Source organism: Plasmodium inui (genome assembly GCF_000524495.1).
Source record: "Plasmodium inui San Antonio 1 unplaced genomic scaffold supercont1.6, whole genome shotgun sequence".
NCBI classification, from domain to species: domain Eukaryota; phylum Apicomplexa; class Aconoidasida; order Haemosporida; family Plasmodiidae; genus Plasmodium; species Plasmodium inui.
Genome location: NW_008481840.1, coordinates 978550 through 1000909, shown reverse-complemented (window position 1 = coordinate 1000909; position 22360 = coordinate 978550). Strand labels below are relative to the sequence as shown.

The 22360-nt window shown below is 43.3% G+C and overlaps 6 protein-coding genes across 6 annotated transcripts; 4 read left to right on the top strand and 2 right to left on the bottom strand.

The window, feature by feature from the left end:
• Positions 1–582: 582 nt before the first annotated feature.
• C922_01983 (hypothetical protein) lies at positions 583–1867 on the bottom strand (the record flags this gene model as incomplete). Its single annotated transcript, XM_008817582.1, has 4 exons — positions 583–751; positions 904–979; positions 1187–1658; positions 1811–1867. The coding sequence occupies 4 exons, from the start codon at positions 1865–1867 to the stop codon at positions 583–585; spliced, it is 774 nt and encodes a 257-aa protein (XP_008815804.1).
• A 985-nt stretch (positions 1868–2852) lies between these two features.
• C922_01982 (TKL/MLK protein kinase) lies at positions 2853–8009 on the bottom strand (the record flags this gene model as incomplete). Its single annotated transcript, XM_008817581.1, has 1 exon — positions 2853–8009. One exon carries the CDS (start codon positions 8007–8009, stop codon positions 2853–2855), a length of 5157 nt encoding a protein of 1718 aa, XP_008815803.1.
• Positions 8010–12100: 4091 nt separating this feature from the next.
• On the top strand, positions 12101–14500 carry C922_01981 (glutamyl-tRNA synthetase; the record flags this gene model as incomplete). Its single annotated transcript, XM_008817580.1, has 1 exon — positions 12101–14500. The coding sequence occupies one exon, from the start codon at positions 12101–12103 to the stop codon at positions 14498–14500; it is 2400 nt and encodes a 799-aa protein (XP_008815802.1).
• A 1168-nt stretch (positions 14501–15668) lies between these two features.
• Positions 15669–16824, top strand: C922_01980 (hypothetical protein; the record flags this gene model as incomplete). The annotated part of the gene is made up of 3 exons (XM_008817579.1): positions 15669–16208; positions 16357–16477; positions 16748–16824. 3 exons carry the CDS (start codon positions 15669–15671, stop codon positions 16822–16824), a joined length of 738 nt encoding a protein of 245 aa, XP_008815801.1.
• Positions 16825–17224: 400 nt separating this feature from the next.
• On the top strand, positions 17225–20376 carry C922_01979 (hypothetical protein; the record flags this gene model as incomplete). The annotated part of the gene is made up of 11 exons (XM_008817578.1): positions 17225–17372; positions 17567–17737; positions 17915–18052; positions 18223–18401; positions 18527–18658; positions 18894–18986; positions 19143–19195; positions 19337–19412; positions 19517–19660; positions 19937–20028; positions 20172–20376. 11 exons carry the CDS (start codon positions 17225–17227, stop codon positions 20374–20376), a joined length of 1431 nt encoding a protein of 476 aa, XP_008815800.1.
• A 956-nt stretch (positions 20377–21332) lies between these two features.
• On the top strand, positions 21333–21689 carry C922_01978 (hypothetical protein; the record flags this gene model as incomplete). Its single annotated transcript, XM_008817577.1, has 1 exon — positions 21333–21689. One exon carries the CDS (start codon positions 21333–21335, stop codon positions 21687–21689), a length of 357 nt encoding a protein of 118 aa, XP_008815799.1.
• Positions 21690–22360: the final 671 nt, after the last annotated feature.

The window sequence follows — 22360 nt, the reverse complement described above, 5'->3', positions numbered from 1 at the left end:
TTCAGCGGTAGGGGCAGTAGTCCTCTCTGGTAAGAAGGATTACTACACCTCAAAGGCGCGGTCCGAATTTATACCCCTCGCTAAGAAGTAACCCCCCTCGTTCGCTTTTCACTAAAAAAAAAACTTCACCATTGCACCCTGCACTTGTGCATCGGGACTGTCCTCCACTTGTTAATTTCTTTTCACGCAAAGTTAGAAGCGGGAAAAGCGCACCAAAAGGAAAACAGTATGGAAACGAAAATATACAGAAAGGTAATGCCGTAGGTAGTTACAAATACATATGTACACACATACGATGTGGCAAAACGAGGCGCAATGGAAAAAAGAAAAAAAAAAAAAGAAAAAATGCATGCCTGTAGGTGGGATGCAACAACGGAGCAGCGGCTCGCCAACTTCTAACCAGCGTAAGATACATCATGTGATTGCTCTTTTTCTTTTCTCTTCCGGCGCTGCGAGAAGTTAGCAGAAAAAAAAAAAAAAGAAAAAGAAACATGCACAGTATGTGGCACACTTTCCAAATTACCACTCGACATGGAGGGAGAAGCCACCAATGCGATGGGGTCACATTCACGTCTTCATTCATCACTCATGCTGCAAGTATAAATACGTTAAAAGGGAATGTAAACAAAGAGGAAAAGTTTTGTGAAAAACACCTGAGGGGTTTCCAGCCTTGTAAAAGGACTGCATCAGGGAAATGCTCCTGTCGGTGCAGCCTCCGCTCTTGATATAATTCACATTTATGTCCTGGTACCTGCAAAAGGGAGCAGCATGAACGGGGTATTCACAGTTAGGCACACAGCAATCCATGATCAGCAGCTGGCTTCATCGTTCTGGTGTTTTTCCACTTGATCGCATTTTCCGCCTTTTTTCTGTGTTTTCCTTTCCTCCCCTTTTTTTTATTACGTTTTGTGCAAGGAAAGGACTGACCCGCATCCTCCGAAGCGCTCGTTAAGGCAGCAGAAGTAAATGTTCTTTATGCCTGGCATGTTCGTATATGAAGAAAAGAAAAGAGTGAAGATAAGGCAAATGATAATAAGTAGAGGGGGCAGCGCTACGGTGGTGAGACTGACTTGACAAAGCAACGCCAGGTCTGAACATCACGACTCCCCTCTAAATGGGTGCGCAAAAGAAAAATGACGCGCCTCAAGTGACGCCGCTGGCTGTCTCCATCTCCCGTCGGCATTACCCATAAGCTTCAACGCATAAACACACATGATACACGGCTCACACGTCACAACGATGCAGCAGTTTCGAAGATTTTCCAACTTGTTCTTTATTTCGTTCTTTCTCTCTTCAGTTAACTGTTCAGTACTAGTCCCCCTGGGTCCTTCTCTAAGCACCAAGTTGTCCTCTACCCCAGAACAAGGCTTAGCTAATCTACCACCCTTGCACATATCCAACTGGGAAAAATATCTGGCGAGAGATTTTTCTACTCCATTTTCACAATTGTTAAAGCATTTTATTAGGTTCCTATTTTTCATCCTCTCGTAATCCTCTCCATATAGATACTTGTCGATTGCTATGAGCTCACAGTGCCTGGTTCCATTCTTCGATTCGTTTGTGTGGTTATACGAGCTGGATAAAATTTCCTTTTCTTCGTTTATCAGGAGGCAGAATATGGGCATTTCCTTCAGCTCCACGTGCAGGCTCTTTTCCGCCTTGGGCAGCGGCACAGAAGGGGAAAAAGAAACGTCTACATGTCTGCGTGCGAGCATTGTGGATGCACCACGAAACCATTTCAAACGCGCGTACCATCGAGTACACCATAGCCCGCACCGTCACGCGAAGGATACTGTCTCCTTTGACTTACCTCCCCCAATGCGATATTCAAAAAGTGAATGGCATCCTCTTCGTTAAGCAGAACCATCTTGTTCCACGTGCACAGCTGAGATAGCCGCTTATCCGGTTAGTCGCTCATCCGCTTTGCCCCTCTTCCAACTTCACCCCCTCAGCGGAACTGCACCGCGAGCTTGTACCACTTGGTAGTTTTTTCCCCCTCTGAGGCCTCACCGGGGAGGTAAACCTATACCCGAGCGCTTATAGTAAAAAAAAAAAAAACAGATCAGATTAGATCATATCAGATCAGGCGAAGCATACACCGCTCAATAGATCGATTCTTATCTGCAATTTCGCTTTCCTCATTGAAGTACATTTTAATGGCGATGAGAGTAAAAAGTTCTCATGTCATCATTAGGTAGATGAACTTCTCATGCTGCACCCCGGGAGGAGAAATGGTTCCCTTTTTACACAAGAAGTTGTGCACCCAAGGGGAAAAGCAAATGCAATAAACGGCCACGTGTTGAGGCTAATACAGAAAGGGTAACGTAGCGGCTATGTGGCATAGTGACCATGGGACAGACCGGTTGGACTTATATCGGCACGCTCGCCGCTGAGAAGGTTCTGATATCATTTTACATATTCATGGAGCACACAGACCGACAGCTGCTCACGTGGAGTGAAAAAAAAAAAAAAACCAAAGTGCTAATTTAGTGGGAACAAATGAAGTTTAAACAAATAATAGCGGTGCTTTTTTTTTTTTTTTTTTTTTCCTTCCCCATTCTTTTGGGCGAAAAAAATAGCCTTCCAATTTTTAGGAACGAAGAAAATGTACGCCCTTGTAGTTGCAGCCCGGTGAGTGGGGCACTGTACAAATTGACATAAAAACGGGAAGCACAACGAATAGGGGACACAAAAGGGAGGGACTAGAAAAAAAAGAAAGAGGAGGCGCACCTGTGGAGGTACGCGCGTTTGGGTATTTTAATTCGTAAGTGCGTCTGTGGGAAGACGCGGTACAAGGCGGTATGAAGCAGTACAGAGCGTTGCCACAGTGCCGCTAACCGCCGCTACTCCGCCTACCCGTCGAAGAAGGAGAGCATGTCCACGTGCAGCTTCTTGTCGGCCTCCAGCCGAATGCTCTCGAGCCGCCTCGCTATGACGTCGAAGAGGGGCCGCTTGGTGAAATCGTACTCCAGCATGCTCCTCAGCAACTCGGACAGCTCAAAGGGAAGGTCCCTGGGAATGGGAAGGACCAATTCCCCAGAAGAGATTTTACAGAAACTCTCTGAAGCAGATATCCCATCGTATGCAATCTTTCTTGTTAAGGCCTCCCATAAGCTAACTCCAAATGACCACACATCGGATTCTTTAAAAAAACCCTCCCCTTTTAGAACCTCCGGGGCTGCATAAAATATGTTCCCATACATGGCATACGCAGTGGGGCTATCATTTAAAGAAAAATGAGTCGACAATCCAAAATCCGAAATGACAGCATCCTGGTTAGCATCTAGCAAAATGTTAGAAAGTTTTAAGTCCCTATGGAAAAAATTATTTGAGTGTACATTATGCATTCCTTCTGCCACTTGCTGGAATATTTTTACAATTTTTGGTCTCGACAGATAACGCATATATGCGCCGTTCTTCTTCCTTTCGTCTATGTAAATGTACTTCTCCAGGCTTCCCCCTGCACAGTACTGTAAGATGAGAGATTCTTCGCCCTCTCTTAGGCTACACACTCCTAGTAACTTTATCACATGACTGCACCCCTGTAGAGAATACAAAATCTTCGCTTCGTAATTCCGGTACTTCACTGGGGTGGGGAAATATCTGAAAATTTCCAAATTGGCCATTTTTTTTATTTTCTTATTTCTCTGCAGTGTGTACGAGGTGCTAGTACCATTTGGGGCTTCTCCCCCGTTGCCTTTCTTCTGCGCAGAGAGGGCATACGGGGAATGCTCCTTTGGGGAATGATCCTTTGGAGAGTGCCCCTTTGGGGGGTCTTCCCTGTGTAACTCTTCCCCTTCGGTTGATCCTCCTCCACTATCACACCGCGCCCGTTGCGCAGACTGCATGCCCCCGATGTGGTTACCACCGGGATGATTTGCTGTCTCCTCTGTATCCTGTTCCCCCTCTGTTAACGGTAATAGTGCCTTCTCGCAAAAGTGTTGCTCACCGAACATGCTTAAGCTAGGGGTTATTTTGGGAAAAATATATTTGTGACTCGATCTTGGTGTTGAGATGTAACTCTCGCAGTAGCTCTCTTCACTCATTTCCTTCGGATTGTACAAAAAGAGTTTGCACGCCACGTACTTCCCTCTATATTTTGCCCTGAACACCTGCGCGTAGCTCCCACCACCAACTTTGTTAAGTATAATGATGTCACTATTGCAGATGGTCTGTATTTCATTAAATGAAAATTTCCTATTTGTGTTAAAATTTAAAGACAAAGGATCCGCACTATCCATAGAATTTACTAAAAATCGAAAAACAGACAAGACGAATTTTCGAACATAGCGATTATTTATGTTCAGTCTTTTTAATTCCTTGTCTGTCAATTTGAGAATGTGATACCCCCTTATCTTGTGGATCTTAAACAGATAGGCTTCCTTTTTTAATCCTATCATTTTTAGAAAATTGTATAGCATATTTACTGACCACTTGTTATAATCGGATGCTCTCAATTTCACGTCCTCGTTTATTAAATCGAACTTGCCATCGTTTGAAGTTAAGTAATCGTCTATGAAGAGGAAACAGTTCTTCTGTCTATCATCGTGCGTTTCGGGGAAGGTCGCTCCTCGAAGACGCCTTCTTATGTATGTCTTATCGGGGTGACTAAAATGAGGCTCTTCGTTTCTCTGATCCCCTTCGTTTTGCTCTGTATTACATTTGGGTGTGTCTCCCTCGATGGTTGTTCTCAGACTAGACACATCCCCTTCAGATGGGTACTCTCCCCTCACAGATGAATCGTCTACCCCACCGCTGCCATCCCGTATGGCCTCTCTCCACTGATCGCTCCCCCCCCCTTCGTATTCCCCCTGGCTTTCCATGAATTCCTGAAAGGTTCTAATTTCGTTATTCTTTATCACAAAATTGTCGTTGTTGATATTATCGCACAACAGATTTCTATACTCATCGGTGATAATAATGTTCAACTTGTTCTGTCCATTGCCATCTATCTCCGCTTGGGCATTCCCCTCCATTTTCGCCTCGCCCTTCCCCTGGTCCGACGATTCCTTCCCGAAGTGCGTGGACCGCTCAACCTCCCCCCCCTTCATTGCCACGTCAGCTCTGTCCACATCCTTGTACGTCTCCCCATCCGTGTCCTTATTCGTGTCATCCCTGTAAACGCCGACGCTTCCTTCAATCGCAGCGTCCCCCTCTCCGGAGAGCGCCATCCCCCCCACTTCGTTCCTAAAAGCCGCTAAATTCTTCGTACACCTCTTCTTTCCCTTGAAGAATTCTCCCACGTTCTTCTTCTTATAATCCACACTGACCAGTGCCGAATCTATAGCATATCCCCTCTGCCCCTTCTCGTCATCGTTCCAGAAATGAGTCGCCTCATCATCTTCCCTGCGGGAATGGATTCCCTTAACATGATTGTTGTTTTCTAGGTGCAGAATTGTGAGTCCATTGCTCTTAAGGTCGCCTCTGCCAAATTTCTTCCGATCCGAGAAGGCAGCGACTGGCTGAGCGCAGCTCCGCGTAGAGGCGTTTCCCACTGAGGAGATTCCCTCTTCATTCTCTTCATGTGAGTTACTCTCTTCATTTGGGTTACTCTCTTCATTTGGATTACTCTCTTCATGCGGGCCACTCTCCTCATTTGGGTTACTTTCTCCATGTCGATCATTTCCGGACGAGCCCGACTCATCGTCCGTATCGAACGACGTCACGATGATTCTCATTGGGCGGCAGCAATGCGTGGTAGTTTTCTGTTCCCTCCTCTTCCTGGAGGATGCCGATTTATCGTTCTTCAGAAACGAGTTCCTATTTAGAATAATATTATTTTTTATCAAGTGCATCATGGGGGGCTTCAGATAATTGATGGACCGCGCAGGGGTTGTCTTATGTTTACTGTTTCTTCTAATGTAGTTAGACACGACAGTTGGGTTTTTCGCCTTCCCTACTTGTTCCGTTTTTTTCGGAGAACACTCACTGTCTTTTATACTGTTGAGTAGATTATTTATGAGTACATTTTCTTTGTACAATTTATTGCTGTTGGGTGTGGTAAAGACTCCAGGGGTCCTCCTAAAATCGGACAAGTGTGTGTAGTTACTTACCGTTGGGAATTTTTGCGAACAGAATAGGTTCATTTGTGTCTTCTCCATATAGCTTTTATTTTCACAGAGTGCTCCTTCTACATTTCTCTCACAAGTTAATCCCCCCTCCTTTGACTTAATTTCCACCTCCACGCTGTCGTTATCTTCCAATTTTGGAGTACCATTTTGGCTAGCTCCCACTTCGTCACTCTTCAAAGATTCTAGATTCTCACATCTGTTTTGTATAATGAAATTATCGCTATCGCTCATGATGACAACTGACTTGATACTCAGAGGACTCCTGAATCCAATCTCTGTAGAGTATTCATTGTACTTAATAAAATATCCAATGGCATTGTTCATTTTGTATTCCCCTTCAAATATGACTCGGTCATTATAAATTAACATGCCCCATCCATTTCGAACGTTATTTATGGTTTCTCCAATGTAGTGATACTTCCTTCCTTTTTCCTTCTCTGATGTGTTTACAGATATGGTAGACACGGAAGAGTACGAATCAAACATTCTGTTCCCTCCTCCTGACAAGTTGGAAGTACCCTTGTTTCTATTTCCTTCATACGTGTTGCAACTATCATAATAATACCCCTCGTTGGACCAATTGGAGACCTTTTCTTCCATCTCGCTTCTCTTAGTACAGCTCTGCTCATCACAGCGCTTACTGTTGTTACTGTCAGTGGAGAACTCTGATTTATAATGTGATGTGTTTTGTTTTTTTTCTCTCCTCCCATTGTACGAAGGACATCCCTTTACTGATGACCCCCTTGGGCTAACCTCACCTGTGATGTATTCCCCCACGAGACAGCCTTCTTTCGATGTAGACTCCCTCACAGTTACGTCTTCCCTTCGAGAACAGGGTGAATTAAACCTATTTATCTTCTTATCGTCACAATATTCTTTGCTCTTTAAAGAATCGTCATACGCATAATACATATTGGATATTCTGTTCCCCGTGTAGGTATGGTACAGGAACTCCGGATTTTCATTTTCGATAAGTTCGATGTCTATTCCTCCCGTGTCATGAACCACTAGGCTCTTCACGTTCTTCTTCAGGAAAACGTCCGAAATGACGTCGCTGTTTACAAGTCTCGCGCTGTTGGCGCTTCTCTTCGCGGTTCGGCTCTGTTCCATACTCTTGGTATCTTCCCTGGGCGCACCCCCACTGCGATATTCACCACTTCGATATTGGCCGTTTGGACATTCATCGATTCCATAGTTACCGCTTCGATATTTATCGCTTCCATATTCACCGCTTCCATATTCACCGCTGTCATATTCACCGCTTCCATATTCACCGCTTCCATATTCACCGCTTCCATATTCACGGCTTCCATATTCACCGCTGCTATCTTCGGCGCTCCTCACCTCTCCGGATTCCCCTTCCATTTGCAACTCCTCGTCGTCCTCCTCCGAGCTAGCTGCACCTCTCTTGCTTCCATAGGTGTGCCTTCTGCGCCCCCCTCCAGAGGCCTCCCCTGATTTACCCCTGTCAGTATTCTGAACCAAAGGACATTCCTCCAAATCGCTCTTCCGATACGCGAAGTTGTTTCTACTCCTTCCGCTAACACATCGATTGTCCCTTTTGGCGAAATGGGGAAGTTTAACTTTCCGTGAGTGGTTTGAATGTCGAGAGGAACTCTTGTTTTTTTCCTTCGCTTCTTCCTCCCTCTGTTTATCCTCCTCACTGTAAATCACATTCTTCGATAAACTTTTAAATATGCTGTTAAAAAAAGACGAGTAAAATTGGGAACCTCCTTGCTCACAGATATTTTTAGGTGGCTCCGTCTTAAACCTCCTGTTATTCCTTGCGTACTTCTCACGATACAGCTCCTCATATTTGTTTTCGTTAAAATTGTCATTCACGTTTAGTCTCTCATCTAGGTTCCGTACGTTATCATAAAATAATTTGTCAGAGTTCCAAAACAGTTTTCTCGACACCCCCGGGTAGATCTCATTCATTGCTTCCACACAAGGGGGGGAGGGAGAGAGTGTACTCGCCGTTAAGCGGGTTCATACGTGTTGCTGATTGCTACTGCGTACAGTTACGTCCTACTGCGTATTACTGCATATTACTGCTTATTACTGCGTATTACTTCCTATTATTGCGTGCGTCCCTTCGACGTCTCTTTTACGTGGATACATGCCCCTCCACAGATGCGCGCCGTAGTCGGTTCTCCCCTTTCCAATTAGCGCTTCGCTTGGAAGAAAGATTTGCCTGGTCCTTTCCGCCAACAAGATGCAAAATAAAAAAAATTCCCTTTAATGTTCACAGAGGAATGAGTACTGCATATGCACACGCTTCGCTTTATTCCCTGCTGCCCATGCTGACATTTAAAGCAAACAAAGGGTGTGTAATAAATTAACGAGGTGAAGCAAAACATGTGTATGCTTGTGCGATGCCTGCGGCGCATCACCGGTTACATAACAAAACAATGGCATGCCCAATGAAAAATAAAAGAAAAAAAAAGAGTATCGAAATACCTGATCAGATAGAAAAGGATAGTGGTTCAATTTTTCTTGTCCCGAAATAGTAAAGACGGCTTCTCAAAAAACGCGGAATAATGTTGGAAATTTTTTGTAACAAAAAAAAAAACAAAAAAAGAAGAAAAAAAAAAAAGAAAGAAAAAAAATTACACCGTACTGTCATCACTTGGAAAAATACGCTTTCGCTCATCACATTTTTTTTTTTTTTTGCATTCGCTATGTTTTGTTTGCATTCCCCAAAATGTGTTTAAATCCTTGAGCTATTCCGTTCGTGTATCTCTTGGGAATCCCCACCCCCCCCTTCTCGATATTTTTTCATTTTGTGACCTTCAAATTTCCCTTTTTTCCTTTTTTTCCCATTTGTTCACCTCCGCTCTCCCCTGTGCGCTCCTGTAATTTTTTGCAAACTTGAAAATGAGCGAAATGATTCTCTTCTCATATATTGCGCGAAAGGTACGTGCAAATGGGAAGTAACCAGGCACGGGGGAGGGGGAACCAGTTTATCTGCTCTCAAAAGCGAACCTTGTTTATCTCCTTGTTTGTTTTTTTCTTAATCATCCCTGCGGAGTGAACCACACCATGTCGCATTATAAATAGACATGTGCCCAACGGGGAAGGTAATTTTGTGAATGCATTCCTCGCGCATCCGCCCGTACATGCACCTCAATGGACATATGTATCTACGTGTGCACGCACGTGTGTTTATATAAGCACTTTACGTTTGCCTCCCTGTTTTTTCCTTTTTTAATTTCCTCTCTGCAGGGTGTCCCACTGTACACACCCTATAACTAACCCCGTAGACTTAAATTCTTGGGGAGCACTTGGCTCATTATAGGCATATTTACATGTCCCTATATAAACCCATATCGCATGCACATATTCAGGGGGGGGGCTCCTCATTTCTGCTTCCGGACAGGGGGAAGGAGTCATTCTGCTCCCTCGCATTGTGACACAAGGCGACAAATCGTTGTTACCCCCACAAGGAGATAACCCTATTCCGTTACTCTGCTTGGAAGGTAAAATTCAATTTGCCATCTTTGGCAATCATCAAATGTGCACCTCCTGTCTCGTCCCACAAGTTGTAAACTCCTTTTGTGTGATGTGCAGCTTTCCCTACGACTGATGGGTCAATGTTTTTTTTTTTTTTTTTTTAAAGGATAATCCAAAATGGGTTAGGTTCATTTTCTTTTCTTTGGAGCTTCGTCATAGAAGAAAGGATACCTCCCTTCTCATGCGTTAGTACCTTTAAATAGATGAACATATATGTATCTATGCTTTCGTAGAGAGACCCCACACTTTGTTGCAATGATGCAACATTTAAGAAAAAAGAGAACCTGAAGGGAAGAAGATCAAATTCGGCTTACACCGCTCATGCGGGATGTGCTGCTTTTCACCTGAACGAAGAATTTTTTTTTTTTTGAATAAATGAGCAAAGAGAAACGAAAATGAACAGCTGTTCGGCAAGCGGACGATTACGCGAAAAAAGAAAAAAAAAAAAAAGGCAAATTAATACAGGTTAATTTATTTAATCCTTTTTTTTAGAAAACACTGCTTCTTTTTTTTTCCGCTGTTTTTCCTATACCTAACAATATAGATTTCTTCATTTAGGTGTAAAGGAAAACAAAGGCTGAGCTGTTCCCCCCCCTCCCCCGAAGAGAGAGAGAAAAAAAAAACACCTATCACATTTTACACTTGTGTGATTCTTCACCTATTCGAATTAGTGTAAACGTTTCTACCTGTTCTTTTATGCGTATCTCCCGTTATGTAACAACACAAACATTTCTTCATACTGCAACATTTTGTATGTGAGCAAAAAAAAAAAAAAAACACAAAAATTAGCTGGGCATGGTGGCGCATGCCTGTAGTCCCAGCTGCTCAGGAAGCTGAGGCAGGAGAATGGCTTGAACCCAGCCTGGGCAACAAGAGTAAAACTCCACCTCAAAAAAAAAAAAAAAAAAACAACCATGAAAGGAACACAGTTCAGCAGATGGAAAGAAGAATTATCACTCTTTTTTTTTTCTCTCTCTATTTAGCCCTAAACCCAGGGTGTTAGGCATTGGCTAGAAAAATGGCTATCTGTGCTTTGACAGTATTATATAGGTAGACGGTCCCTCCTCTTTTTTCTGTGCAATAAATCGATCATTTCCTTCTTAGAAGCGTGCAATATGCAGGTATACCCATACTTCCTTTTTTATGTACCGGTTGTTCCAGTGCATGCATTACAATGCTTCTACATTGAACTTTGGAAAAAAAAAACAAAATGAGGATACTACTCTTTTAAGCCATTTTTTCGTAGTAGCAACATGTCAGAAGACTACAAATACAAGTGCGTTTTTTTATCGTGAGAGAGCATTTTTTTTTCTTTTTTAAATGATAACAATTGATACAAGCTAATTACTACGTTCTATCACCACGCGTATAATATAGTATAAAGCGAGCGGGATACTAACATAAAGGAACATAATTTTTTTTACCAGTATCATTCAATATGGACGCATATGTAAACGTATATATTTATTTGTGAATGTTGGGATGAATCGGGTATACACGTTTTTCTTTTTTTTTTTTTTGTTCATATTCACATGCACCTTGTGAAGATTTTCTGAAGTCGTAACAAAAGGAAAAATGAACTGCCAAGTGAAGTGTCAAACACAGAACGCGAAATTTGCAATGTAAAAAAAAGTACGAACAAGAAAAAAAAAGAAACCAATAAAAAAACAAATGAGCCACCTCGAAATAGCAAAAACAACCATCGTGGCCCCAACTATATTTTCTTTTTTTTTACATGAGAAATACACAGGATGTTTAAAAATGAAGTGTTCATAAGATGATGAAAATTTCTCAAACATTCTCATGAGCAGTCATTTTGTTTTTTTATTTTTCCCGCGCACCCCTCGAAAAAATAAGAAACAGAAAACGACTGGAGAGCCAAGCCCGCAGGAAATGGTAGTATGACAGAAAGTGGAACATCTGCTAGGATTACTACCCCTTTGCAAATCTCCGCGACATCGACAAAATCGTCAACGTAACCTTGCCCGGTAAAAGCGCAACTTCGAAATTGCCATCTTCCAACATAACGAGGTTCCCTAACCCAGCGATGTTGAAGTGAAAAAGGCCCACAAGTAAAAACGTGCCAAGAAAATACCACACGGGGATTCCCAACAACTTATACGCGTATCTACATCGCGCGCACACATGCCCCTACGTTTTGCACACCGGTATATGCATTCACTTCCCCGTGTGTGTAAATTTACCCCCCACAACTTATAAAGAATAAAGAAAAGTCCGTCCAAAAGTTCGTCGAAAAGTACGTCGAGAAGTCTGTCGAGAAGTCTGTCGAGAAGTCCGCCCCAAAGGTGATGACTGTCCAGGGAACCATTTCTGGCCCATCTTCATAGTCAAAGTAAAGGAGGGCCCAACTCCACAGTCGACGAAACAGCTCTACGCCAGTCCGCACAGCGCGATAAATGCGTGTTTCCCCGTTCGCTGCGATCGCCGTCCCCCTTTTCTGGCCTGCACAATCGGAAGGCCCTCACCCCCCACCCATGAACTAAAGCAAAGAAGAGATGGTAGAAAGTAACGAAATCAACATCTACTACGGGAAGAAGTACCCCTTTCTATGTAGAACAATACTGAACGTGCACAAGAGTCTCCGCCAGAAGGAGAATCCCACCGGAAGTGACCACTCGCCAGACGAAAAGGTAAAATTTGTGAAGGACGAAAATGTAGAAGAAATAAAGGTACAGTTTGTGAGCAAGGCAGAAGCGCAAGAGGGAGACAATTGCATAAACACGACGAACAAAATATTCGCAAAGAATCTAGACCAGATATTGCAAACCAAGTTGTATCACTCCTTCTGCGAGAATAACAAAAAAGAAGACAAACAGACGGACGTCTATGTACAGGCGCAATACGATGAGTGGCTAGACTACTTCAGGAACAAACAAGTGCAGAAGGAAATACTAATCATCTGTGACTATCTCAATAAACACCTCCATCTGAATACATTCATATGTGGAGACTATTTAACCCTGTCTGATTTGTACGTGTATTACGAAATGTACCGATATTTTAACGTGTCCAATTGTTACAATGTTAAGTACTGGAAGCAGTTCAGGAATGTTAACAGGTGGTTTAAATTAATTAGCTGTTTAGTGAATTACCCAGATGGAGAGCTAACAACAATGCTGAAGAAGGAAGTCGAAACAAGCCAAGTGGATATTACCAAAGATGCAAACACCATGCAATTGTTAAAGCAGAAAATCGGATCCACTTCGTACGTTGGCAAATTGGAGAACGCAGAAAAGGGAAATGTAGTCACGAGATTTCCCCCTGAACCATCAGGCTACCTACACATCGGCCACGCGAAAGCAGCCTTTCTGAATAGTTACTATGCAAATATGTACGAGGGGAAGATGCTACTACGATTTGATGACACCAACCCAGCCTTGGAAGACATCAAGTATGAGACATCCATCATGGAAGATCTAGAAAACTTGGGATTAAAGTATGAAAAAGTTAGCTACTCTTCGGACTATTTTGCAACCTTAGAGGAGTACTGCATTAAGTTAATCAAAATGGATAAGGCTTACGCGGATGACACCAATGTAGAAGAAATGAGGAACCAAAGAGGAGAAGGAATCGAATCTATAAATAGACAAAACTCGGTGGAGCAGAATCTACAATTGTTTGAAGAAATGCGTAAGGGGTCTGAAATAGGACAGAAAAATTGCATCCGAGCAAAAATAGACATGCAGAGTAAGAACAAATGCATGAGAGATCCCGTATTATACAGGTGCATAGTAGATACACCTCACCACAGACACGGGTTCAAGTTTAAGTGCTATCCCACCTACGATTTTGCATGCCCAATAATAGACTCCATTGAAGGAGTAACACACGCATTGAGGACAAACGAATATAGCGACAGGATAGAACAATACAACTGGTTTATCACCACCTTACAGTTAAGAAAAGTCTACATTTACGAATTCAGTCGAATCTCATTTGTTAAAACGGTTATGTCGAAGAGGAAGTTAAAATGGTTTGTTGAAAATAAGCTAGTGGATGGCTGGCTAGATCCACGTATGCCCACTATCAAGGGGATCCTCAGAAGAGGATTAACAAAAGAAGCCTTGTTCCAATTTATTCTAGAACAGGGACCTTCCAAATCGGGAAATCTCATGCAATGGGATAAACTCTGGTCCATCAACAAACAGATAATCGACCCAATCATCCCCCGATTCGCAGCAGTTGATAAAAAAAAAGGAGTCATTCTTAAATTAACTGACTTGACGGAAGACATTGTTGAAAAAACAAGAGACCTACACATGAAAAATAAATCCCTTGGCACGTGCTCCATGTTTTATACCAACCGTTTGTTTATCGAATTGGAAGATGCGCAAACGTTGGCAGAGCAGGAAGAAATTACCCTAATCAAACTGGGAAATGTGATCATCACTAGTATTGTGAAAGGGGACGATCATGCAACAAACGCCCCAGATATTAAGGAAGTCATTGCCACGTCCAATTTCGATGGAGACTTCAAAACGACAAAGAAAAAAATCCACTGGTTGCCATACATACCCGAAAAATTAATCACCTGTACGCTTTACGAATATGACCACTTAATTACCGTCGACAAATTTGAAAACGACAATAAGGAAGATTGGACGAAATTTATCAACCCCAGTAGCAAGTACGAGACAGTGGTGTACTCCGAACCAGCCATTACCTCCCTAAAGGTGTCGGACAAATTTCAGTTCGAAAGAAGGGGATACTTCATTGTCGACAAGGTCGTCAACAGCCACCTTCTTCTGATTAAAATCCCCGACGGGAAGTCCAAGAACATGTCCATCATAAGTTCCAAGGTCAACCCGAAAAATTTGGCAGGCACTAAAAACAAGGCCCCCGACGCCTCGGAAAAAGCTGCCAAGGGGGATCAAGCCCCCGACGGGAACAAGTAGCGAAAAAGCGAAAAGGAGAAGAAGCGAAAAAGAGAAAAAGCGGCCGTGGAGAGGTGGCAGTGAAATGGCGTTGACGCGCAAGGCGCTAAATGGGGGGGAGGGGGGAACCCCCATCAGGCCACGCCAGGCAAACCTGCCAGCGCACCAGAATTTCTTTCTATTTAAGGATCTGTTTTTTGCCCACCTTTTATTTCTCGCTACATCGCTGCATCGGTACATCACCGCGTTGCTATTTCGCTGCTTCATTGAGTTATATTTTCATTTTTTCACTGCTCATTCTTTCATTTCTTTACTTCTTCGCGCTGTCGGCGAATATCCAAACTCAGGCCCCGCGCGCATGTAGTTTAACTTTAACGGTACAAAATTCGCCCCCCATTTTACCGCGAAACTGCCCCGCAGAAGCGACTGGGCAGAGGAGCGGTCGCGTAAATCCGACTGCGCGAATTTGAATACGATAATTAAGGCCACATTAGGCGACCACGCGAATATCACCCCGCAGTGTTTGTCCCCCCCTATTTTGTGCTACCGCCCGGGCCCCGTCGTGGTAACAACTTTCACCCGCGAGGATCGTATATCGCGCCCCCTTCATTTTTTGCCACGATAACGCTTCACGCGTCGTCGCACTTGAGCTCAAAAAACAATTTCTCAAAAATGTATCGCCACTGAGTCATTTCGATAAAAACATCACAAAGAATATTTTCTTCCTCCGCCTTATATTGATCCTATTTTTCTCCCATTTTAAAAACTCCTAACCAAAGTGGGTCTCATTTGGATGAAAACATCGCAAAGAATATTTTCTTTCTTCCGCCTTTATATCTATCCTATTTTTCTCCCATTTTAGAAACATCCAAGCAGATTCTGCCCCCACACCAACTATTTAAGCCAATACGCATAGCATAACACTCTTTTATGTACCCCCCCCGATGTTCTACCAACTTAAGGTGTATTTCATTTATTGTAAAAAATTGTGAAGGCCCAGTGGGTGAGGAATTACTTACCAAGGTGTTACTGGAAGGTCGTCCCAGTTTGGAAGCTCCCCCCCCTGGGCATCTGTACAGACTTCTCCTGTGAAGTTGAATCCACCCCTAGGGAGTCTCACTCCTTGACGTACTTGCATCCCTCCACGCAGTTCCTTCCAGCCGTCTCCGAATCTCCACCCTCTCCAATTATGCACATCCTGGCGTGCTTCCTCTCCCTTGCCCTCCTATTCCTGTGTACTCTTTCGCGACTGTACACAACCCCGTGCCCCTGCAGCAGCTCGAACGACCCCACCAGCAATTTCACCACGTGTACCATTACCACAGAAGAAGACGCTAACATGAAAGATATCATTAACTCCAATTTCGAGGACAATAAGGACGAGCGGGTGATCATTGTAAATGAAAATAATGAGTTCCAAGAATTGAAAGCGAGAAAAATTATGCGGACGGAGAATTTGTGGCACCGAGCTACATCCATTTTTGTCTTCACCCAAATCGATCAGGAGTATTTTATTTATGTACACAAAAGATCCAAGATAAAGGACTACTGCCCATCATACTACTCCATTGGTTTCGGTGGAGTCGTTGCAGAAAATGAAGATATGCTTAGCAATGCTGTAAAGGAATTGGAAGAAGAAAGCGGGATAAAGAAGTCTCCCGAACAACTTTACCATTTGGGTGTGGCCAAGTGCGACACAGAATGCTCCAGGGCCTTCATGGGTTGCTACGTAAGTGTCACTTTTAGGGAACCATATCATTCGATGGTTGCGGCTTCTTCGCATTTGCTCGTGCTCAAGCGACAATTTTACTCTGTCCCTAGTTCCCCATGCCTCACTTTTTCGCGCCATCACCCCCTCCCTCCTCTGTTTCCTACAGGTTGTATTCATCGACCCCGATTTCGAGACCACCCCCCAGATGAATGAAGTCGAATTTATCACCCGCATTCCGCTGAACGAATTTGACGAATTCTTACAGAAGGAGAAGTTCACAGTTATAAGTAAGAACAGAAGCGCGCAACGTCTCCATTCTGTGTGAATTGCTATGTTGTCACGATATTTCCGTTTAAAGGGAACATTGGCGGTGCTTCACTCGTGGATGGTTTCCCCGCACGGGGATGTTCGAATGGGGCATTCGGACAGGAAAACGACATATAGAGATTTTTTTTTTTTTTTTTTCTTTTGTGTGTGTGTGCATACATATAGGCATGTACCTATATGTGTATGCTTGGGCACATTTCACTTACTCAAAATTGTTCCCCACTTTGTAGGCAAAACCGTGTATAACCACTTCAAAGACAAAATGACTAAATCCGCCTTGGACGAACTATACAACAAAATCAACTAACGAGTTGTTCTCCCCACGAGAAGGAAATTAAAGAAGAAAAAAAATATGCGACAAGTGTTAGTTCGCATGTAGATGCTTTTTTCTTTTTTTTTTTTTTTTACATACTCATGTGTACACATTAATTTTTGCATCCCCCTGAGCGACGCTATTTCCCTTTGCATCCCCGTGTTGATACCCCGCGGCGTCAATGCATAAGAAACCTTTTCGGTCCACTCACGAGGCCTGATTTATTCCCTCCGTTTTTCCCCTAATGGACGCGAAACAGTCACATTTTTTGCTTCAACCGAAATGATAATTTTTTTTTCGTCGCGTCACTGCGTGCTGAGCTGAACAAACTTGTCCCCCTTGAACGCCCTTCTTTTCTGCTACTGACATCCCCCGAAAAGATAGCGCTTCCCCAATGAAACTTCTCTACATATGTGACACACGCTTTTGCATGTTCAACTCGAGGGAGAAAAAATACTTGTTCAAATATTGGGCCTACTCCTTGCAGGATTTGCTCAATAATAGCAGTCAGAGGGGCATTCAACTATGGCTCGTGTGCATAAGTATAGAGGAAAACTGGCAGTTGCCATAGCAGCGATTGGGGGTCAACGCCAAGCGGACACGTTTCAACCGAACTTGTGAATCGAAACGATGCAAAGGCGTGACTTCCATTGCGGGTCAACTTGTAAAGAGGTCTAGGATGATTCAACTTTTCTCTTTTTTTTTTTTTTTATTTTTTTTCTCCCCCATTTTGTAGACCTCATTGACTACATCGACGTGCTAACCTTCTCTGACCCGTTCGACTACGAAAATGTGAAAAGGGCATTGGAAAATATATCTCCTCATTTTGATTTAAGTGAAAAGAATTCCAGACAGGGCAATGAAATGGCAGTGGATCCCCTGATAGCCTTCTTGAGGAACAGTGAAAGTAGGTGTCCACATGGAGGCATCATTTTGGCTCGAATACATATTTGCATTTTTCCATTTTTCCATTTTCGCCAAGTGTACTTTATAAAAATGGTACATCTACCTGCCCAATGCCCTTGCGTATCCGCCTACGCCACCACCTACACTCGCGCGCTATTCGGCCCCGTACCAACCTCAGACAGGGAAACAATTAAGGAGTGCGACAAAGTCGCCATTTTATCCTGCAATATTCACCTATGGGAGGACAGAGTTCCCGAACTGACACTTCTCGCGGATGCATTCCAAACCAGCATGTGTAAATTTTACCTCTTCAATGGTTATATAGCTATGCACAAAAAGGAGGAAGTTTACCCTCTTTGGGAAAAAAATAAGGGGGCAACCGAGCAAGATGGCCTTCACCACTCCATGTAGAATGAGTACACACACAAGTGTATATATTGACCTACACGTCTCTGTATTTTTCACCCCCCACTCCTCTCATGTTAGTACATAAAAGCGCAGAAGACGGAAAGAACAAACTACCTCAGCTGAGCCGTGCGTTGGGGGAGTATCCAAACTTCTTCGTCAAAAATGTCAAATTGAATAAAATAGATATTTTGCAAGTGTCAAAGGAGATACTATCTATCACGTTTGTTGTTTCGTTCACCCTGAGCTTACAGAATAAGGTTGGAAGAATAATGCATATGAGGGGATTGGCGGGAGGGGGGCTATCTCAACGAGAAAGAGACTCTGGAGCGAAGCAGAGAAGAGCCGTAATTTTCCCCACCGTTAAACTCACCAACATTCGCAGCTCGTACTGAAGTGTGAGGGAAGACCCCTGGTGGCAGAAGTGGGACGCTCTGCCTTCGTCGGCCTGAGCAAATTCCCCATTGCGTTTGACATACGGGCAAAGGCGCTAAAGGATGGCATCTCACAACACTTGGTTAAATTTACGCACATGCCTCAGCGCTTTAAAGCGTCAGTTGGGTGCCTAAGCCAATGGGCAAATGAGCCAATATGCTAATGTGACGTTTAAAATATACTCAACAGAGGGGGACCACCCAGGAGATGATTCCACATGGATATGCATGCCTTTGTGAACATGTCTATATGAGCGGCACTCCTCCCTAACCGGGTCCCAACGTTCAAGCCGCTTCACCTTTTATACTCCCCCTCAGATATATGGGATACCCATATTTTTAAGCGACACACCTGGGGCTGGAGAAAATTTAGTTTCGCTGGAACGCCTATCGAGGGAACTCCACGAAAATGTAAGAAATGGAAGGAGTTGGAAAAAGAAAAAAAAAAAAAAAAAATGACGAAAAAGTTCTCCAGCGGTATGGGAAAATACTAACTGCCGTGATGGGGTTACCATTCTCCTCCCCCAAGTGTACATATCCCCCCTCCCGTGTGATGCAAAACTACAGGAACAAGTTATCATCCTGAGATCGAACATAAACCCGACGGATTTAAAAACGCAGTAAAGGGAGACGAGCTGTGCGTGCAGCCGGTCCATGTGAAGTGGCTAGCCATCTGTTCTACCAGGTTACACAGCTAGTATTACTATTTCGTCTTACTGTTATTTTATTTTTCTTTTCTTTTTCCCCCCCCTCCCGGGAAGCGAGAAAGAGGTTCGATTCTTATGGGTTGGGACTCCAATGACAAAGGCGGAGGCGACTGTGGCCCTATGTTTGCACGTAAGACCTGTCGTCAACTATTTCATTGCCCATGCAACCTGTGTGTCTGACGCTTGCGTCTCATTTAAACGAATACCTCCTCTCACCACATTAACTCAACGAAGGGATTAGCTACCCAAGAAACGTATTCCCTGTCAATCGAGGAATTTTACAAAGAACACGTTGAAGAAAAAAATGAGCACCTCTCAGACGCAAAGATAAAGGAAATATTTAACTTTTTAATTTTGGTGGACGAGTTTAACCCCTTGGTAGTTCAAAAATATGGCCGCTTGGCACAAATGTATCCTTCACTATGAGTTTTTTTTGGTGTTTTTTCTGGTGTTTTTTCTGGTGTTTTTTTCGGTGTTTTTTTCGGTGTTTCTTTTGTTGTTTCTTTTGTTGTTTCTTTTGTTGTTTCTTTTGCTGTTTCTTTTGCTGTTTTTTTTTTTTTTTACGATTTTTTTCATTTTCGCTTATTTTAACTACGCCGTAAGAATATATTTACGGCACACAATTTCGAACCTTTGTCTGCATTCCCCTCGCAGGACTACAGCAACGAGCGGTTTCAGTATTCCTTCAAGTGCGTTCGTGATTCCTTGATGCCTCTAGTCCCCATGGATGTGCTCCCAAAGAAAAGGTACCTTCGTGCGAGGACCTCATCGGCGTCTACATATTTGCTTCCCGTCTGTTCCCACATGTGAGCATAACTACATAGGCAATATTTCCGCATGGCCATATATACCTGGGTGCATGTTTTTGCTCCCCCATATAATCCCCTAGGGATAGAAAAAAAAAAACGACGCTCTTAAAATATGCTGCGCTAGATGATGCCCCTACGGGTACACAGAACGCCATGCCACTTGTCCGTCGTGGAAATCTGGCTACTCGGAAGAATAACGAATCTACCAAAGGAAGGGAAATCCTGGACCCCCGATCGCTTCTCCTAGCCAACATGAATAAGGCTTTCCAGAAGAACATCATATAAGGTAGCACGGGGGCGGCGCCCAATGCGAGTGCACATAGGGAGAGTATACCTATATGTGCGTCTCCCTTGCCAGAAAAGGACCTTTTTTTTTTTTTTTTTTTTGACTCCATTTGTAATTGCATAGAATTGCTTACCTTTTTTTTTTTTCCTTTTTCTGAGGGCCTCAACAAAATTGGCAAACCTTTTCAATGATGTAAAAGTTGCCAGCCCAACGGATATTCACCACACACGAAAGTGTTATCTGCGTTATTTTTATGTGGTGATACAAATGGGGGAAGAAAAAAATGCTGGCATATTTTTGGAAAACTGCCAAATGCGGAACGGACTCGGAACGACGGCAAGCGGTGCTCCATTTTTTTTTTTTTCCTCCCTCCGATGGTGGAAGCGTCAAGGCTGCCACACTGAGCTACAACGCTCTGCGAATGGTGAAGTTAAAAAAAAAAAAAATAATGTTATCCTAAACTGAGCGAGAGGAATGAAAAATGTGGGAGTAATCTTTGAACGGAGACGAACGCGCTTAATCATCCCAACCCGGCAGGCGGAAAAACAAAAAAATAAATGGTTAAATGTAGAGGAGCATAATTCATCACCCGCGCACTTGGAAGGGAAAAAATTGTCCCGAATTTGCCGCAAAATTTCCGCAAAATTGCCGCGCACAGAATAGTATATACCTGGGCACCCAACACTCTCAGTTGCAGCCTACTTGTCGAGCTGGTAATGAAAAACGAAACATGCTACCACGTAATTGCGGCCGCCGCTTGTACAATCTCTGAATAGGGACGGACACGCAACACAGAGAACTCGCACCAGCGAAGAAGGGAAGAAGTGAAGCAGCCAAGACGGGAACGCGACACAAATTGCAATCGTGTAAAGTTTGCACCCCCCACGGCAGGTGGAACCAAAGTGAAGCCTTGCCATGCAGAGCCACAGTCTCCACGACGCACACGTGCCAAATCATGGAAGACAAAAAACACAATCCATCAAACAGGACGAAGGAAAATGTGAAATTCTCAAAATTTGTAACCTCCCTAAGCTTTATGAAAAAAAATGTAAATGATAAAGAGGGAATAAAGAAAAAAGTTAAGTACGCCAATGATGAGCATGTGTGGATACTGAAGGAGTACGAAGAGGATGGAAATGCCTTTTTGAAGAAGCAGGCGGCGCAGAAAAATAAAAATAATGTTTCCCTGAATTGCCTGGGAAGGAAATCATACAAGAATTACAACAGCTACGTAAATCTCTACAATATAGAAATTAAAAAATTTATCAACTCCGTTCGAAAGAACAAGCCACTCACTTCCTTGAGGGAGTGAAAAGATGTGTGGCCGCTTTGGTGACACCTAACATTTGGGTGCTCATATTTTTTTTTTTGTTCTAACATTTGTCAGTTTATTTCCCCCCTTCTTGTTTACGCCTCCCCTTTTTCGGACGTCGTGTTGCTCAAAAAGAAAAAGAGGAAGTGACACCAGGTGGATACACCGGCTTTTTGGCACCCCATGTGAAAAACGTTTGTTACAGTTACCTTTCATTTTTAAATTTTTTTTATTTTCACCTAGGTTCCCACGTTTGTTGTGTCACTCACTTTTCAGCAAAGTGCGAAGCGAAATGCTTAGCGTAACCAACTGTAAGAGCAAAAAACATGTGCATATATAAAACACGCGCGTGGCACACATGGATAGAAAAAACTCACACGATAGTTTTTTTCCCCAGAGACAAACCAATTGGTCGTTTCGAATAGGAAAAAAAAAAAAAGGGAACACCAAATTGTACGTGCAGACGAATAAGCGACTCTTCTTTTTTTGTGATGGTTCTGCCTCTCATACCCAACTTTTGCGTGTCCTACGGGGAAGAAAAAAGCGAAGTGATGAAAAAAAAAATAAAAAAAAGGAGACAAAAAAAAAAACACACCGAAATGGTGCGAAACGCGAAAACGAAGCATATGCCGCCTGTCCCCTGCCTCGGAGACGTTCCAGCGAAATGGTTA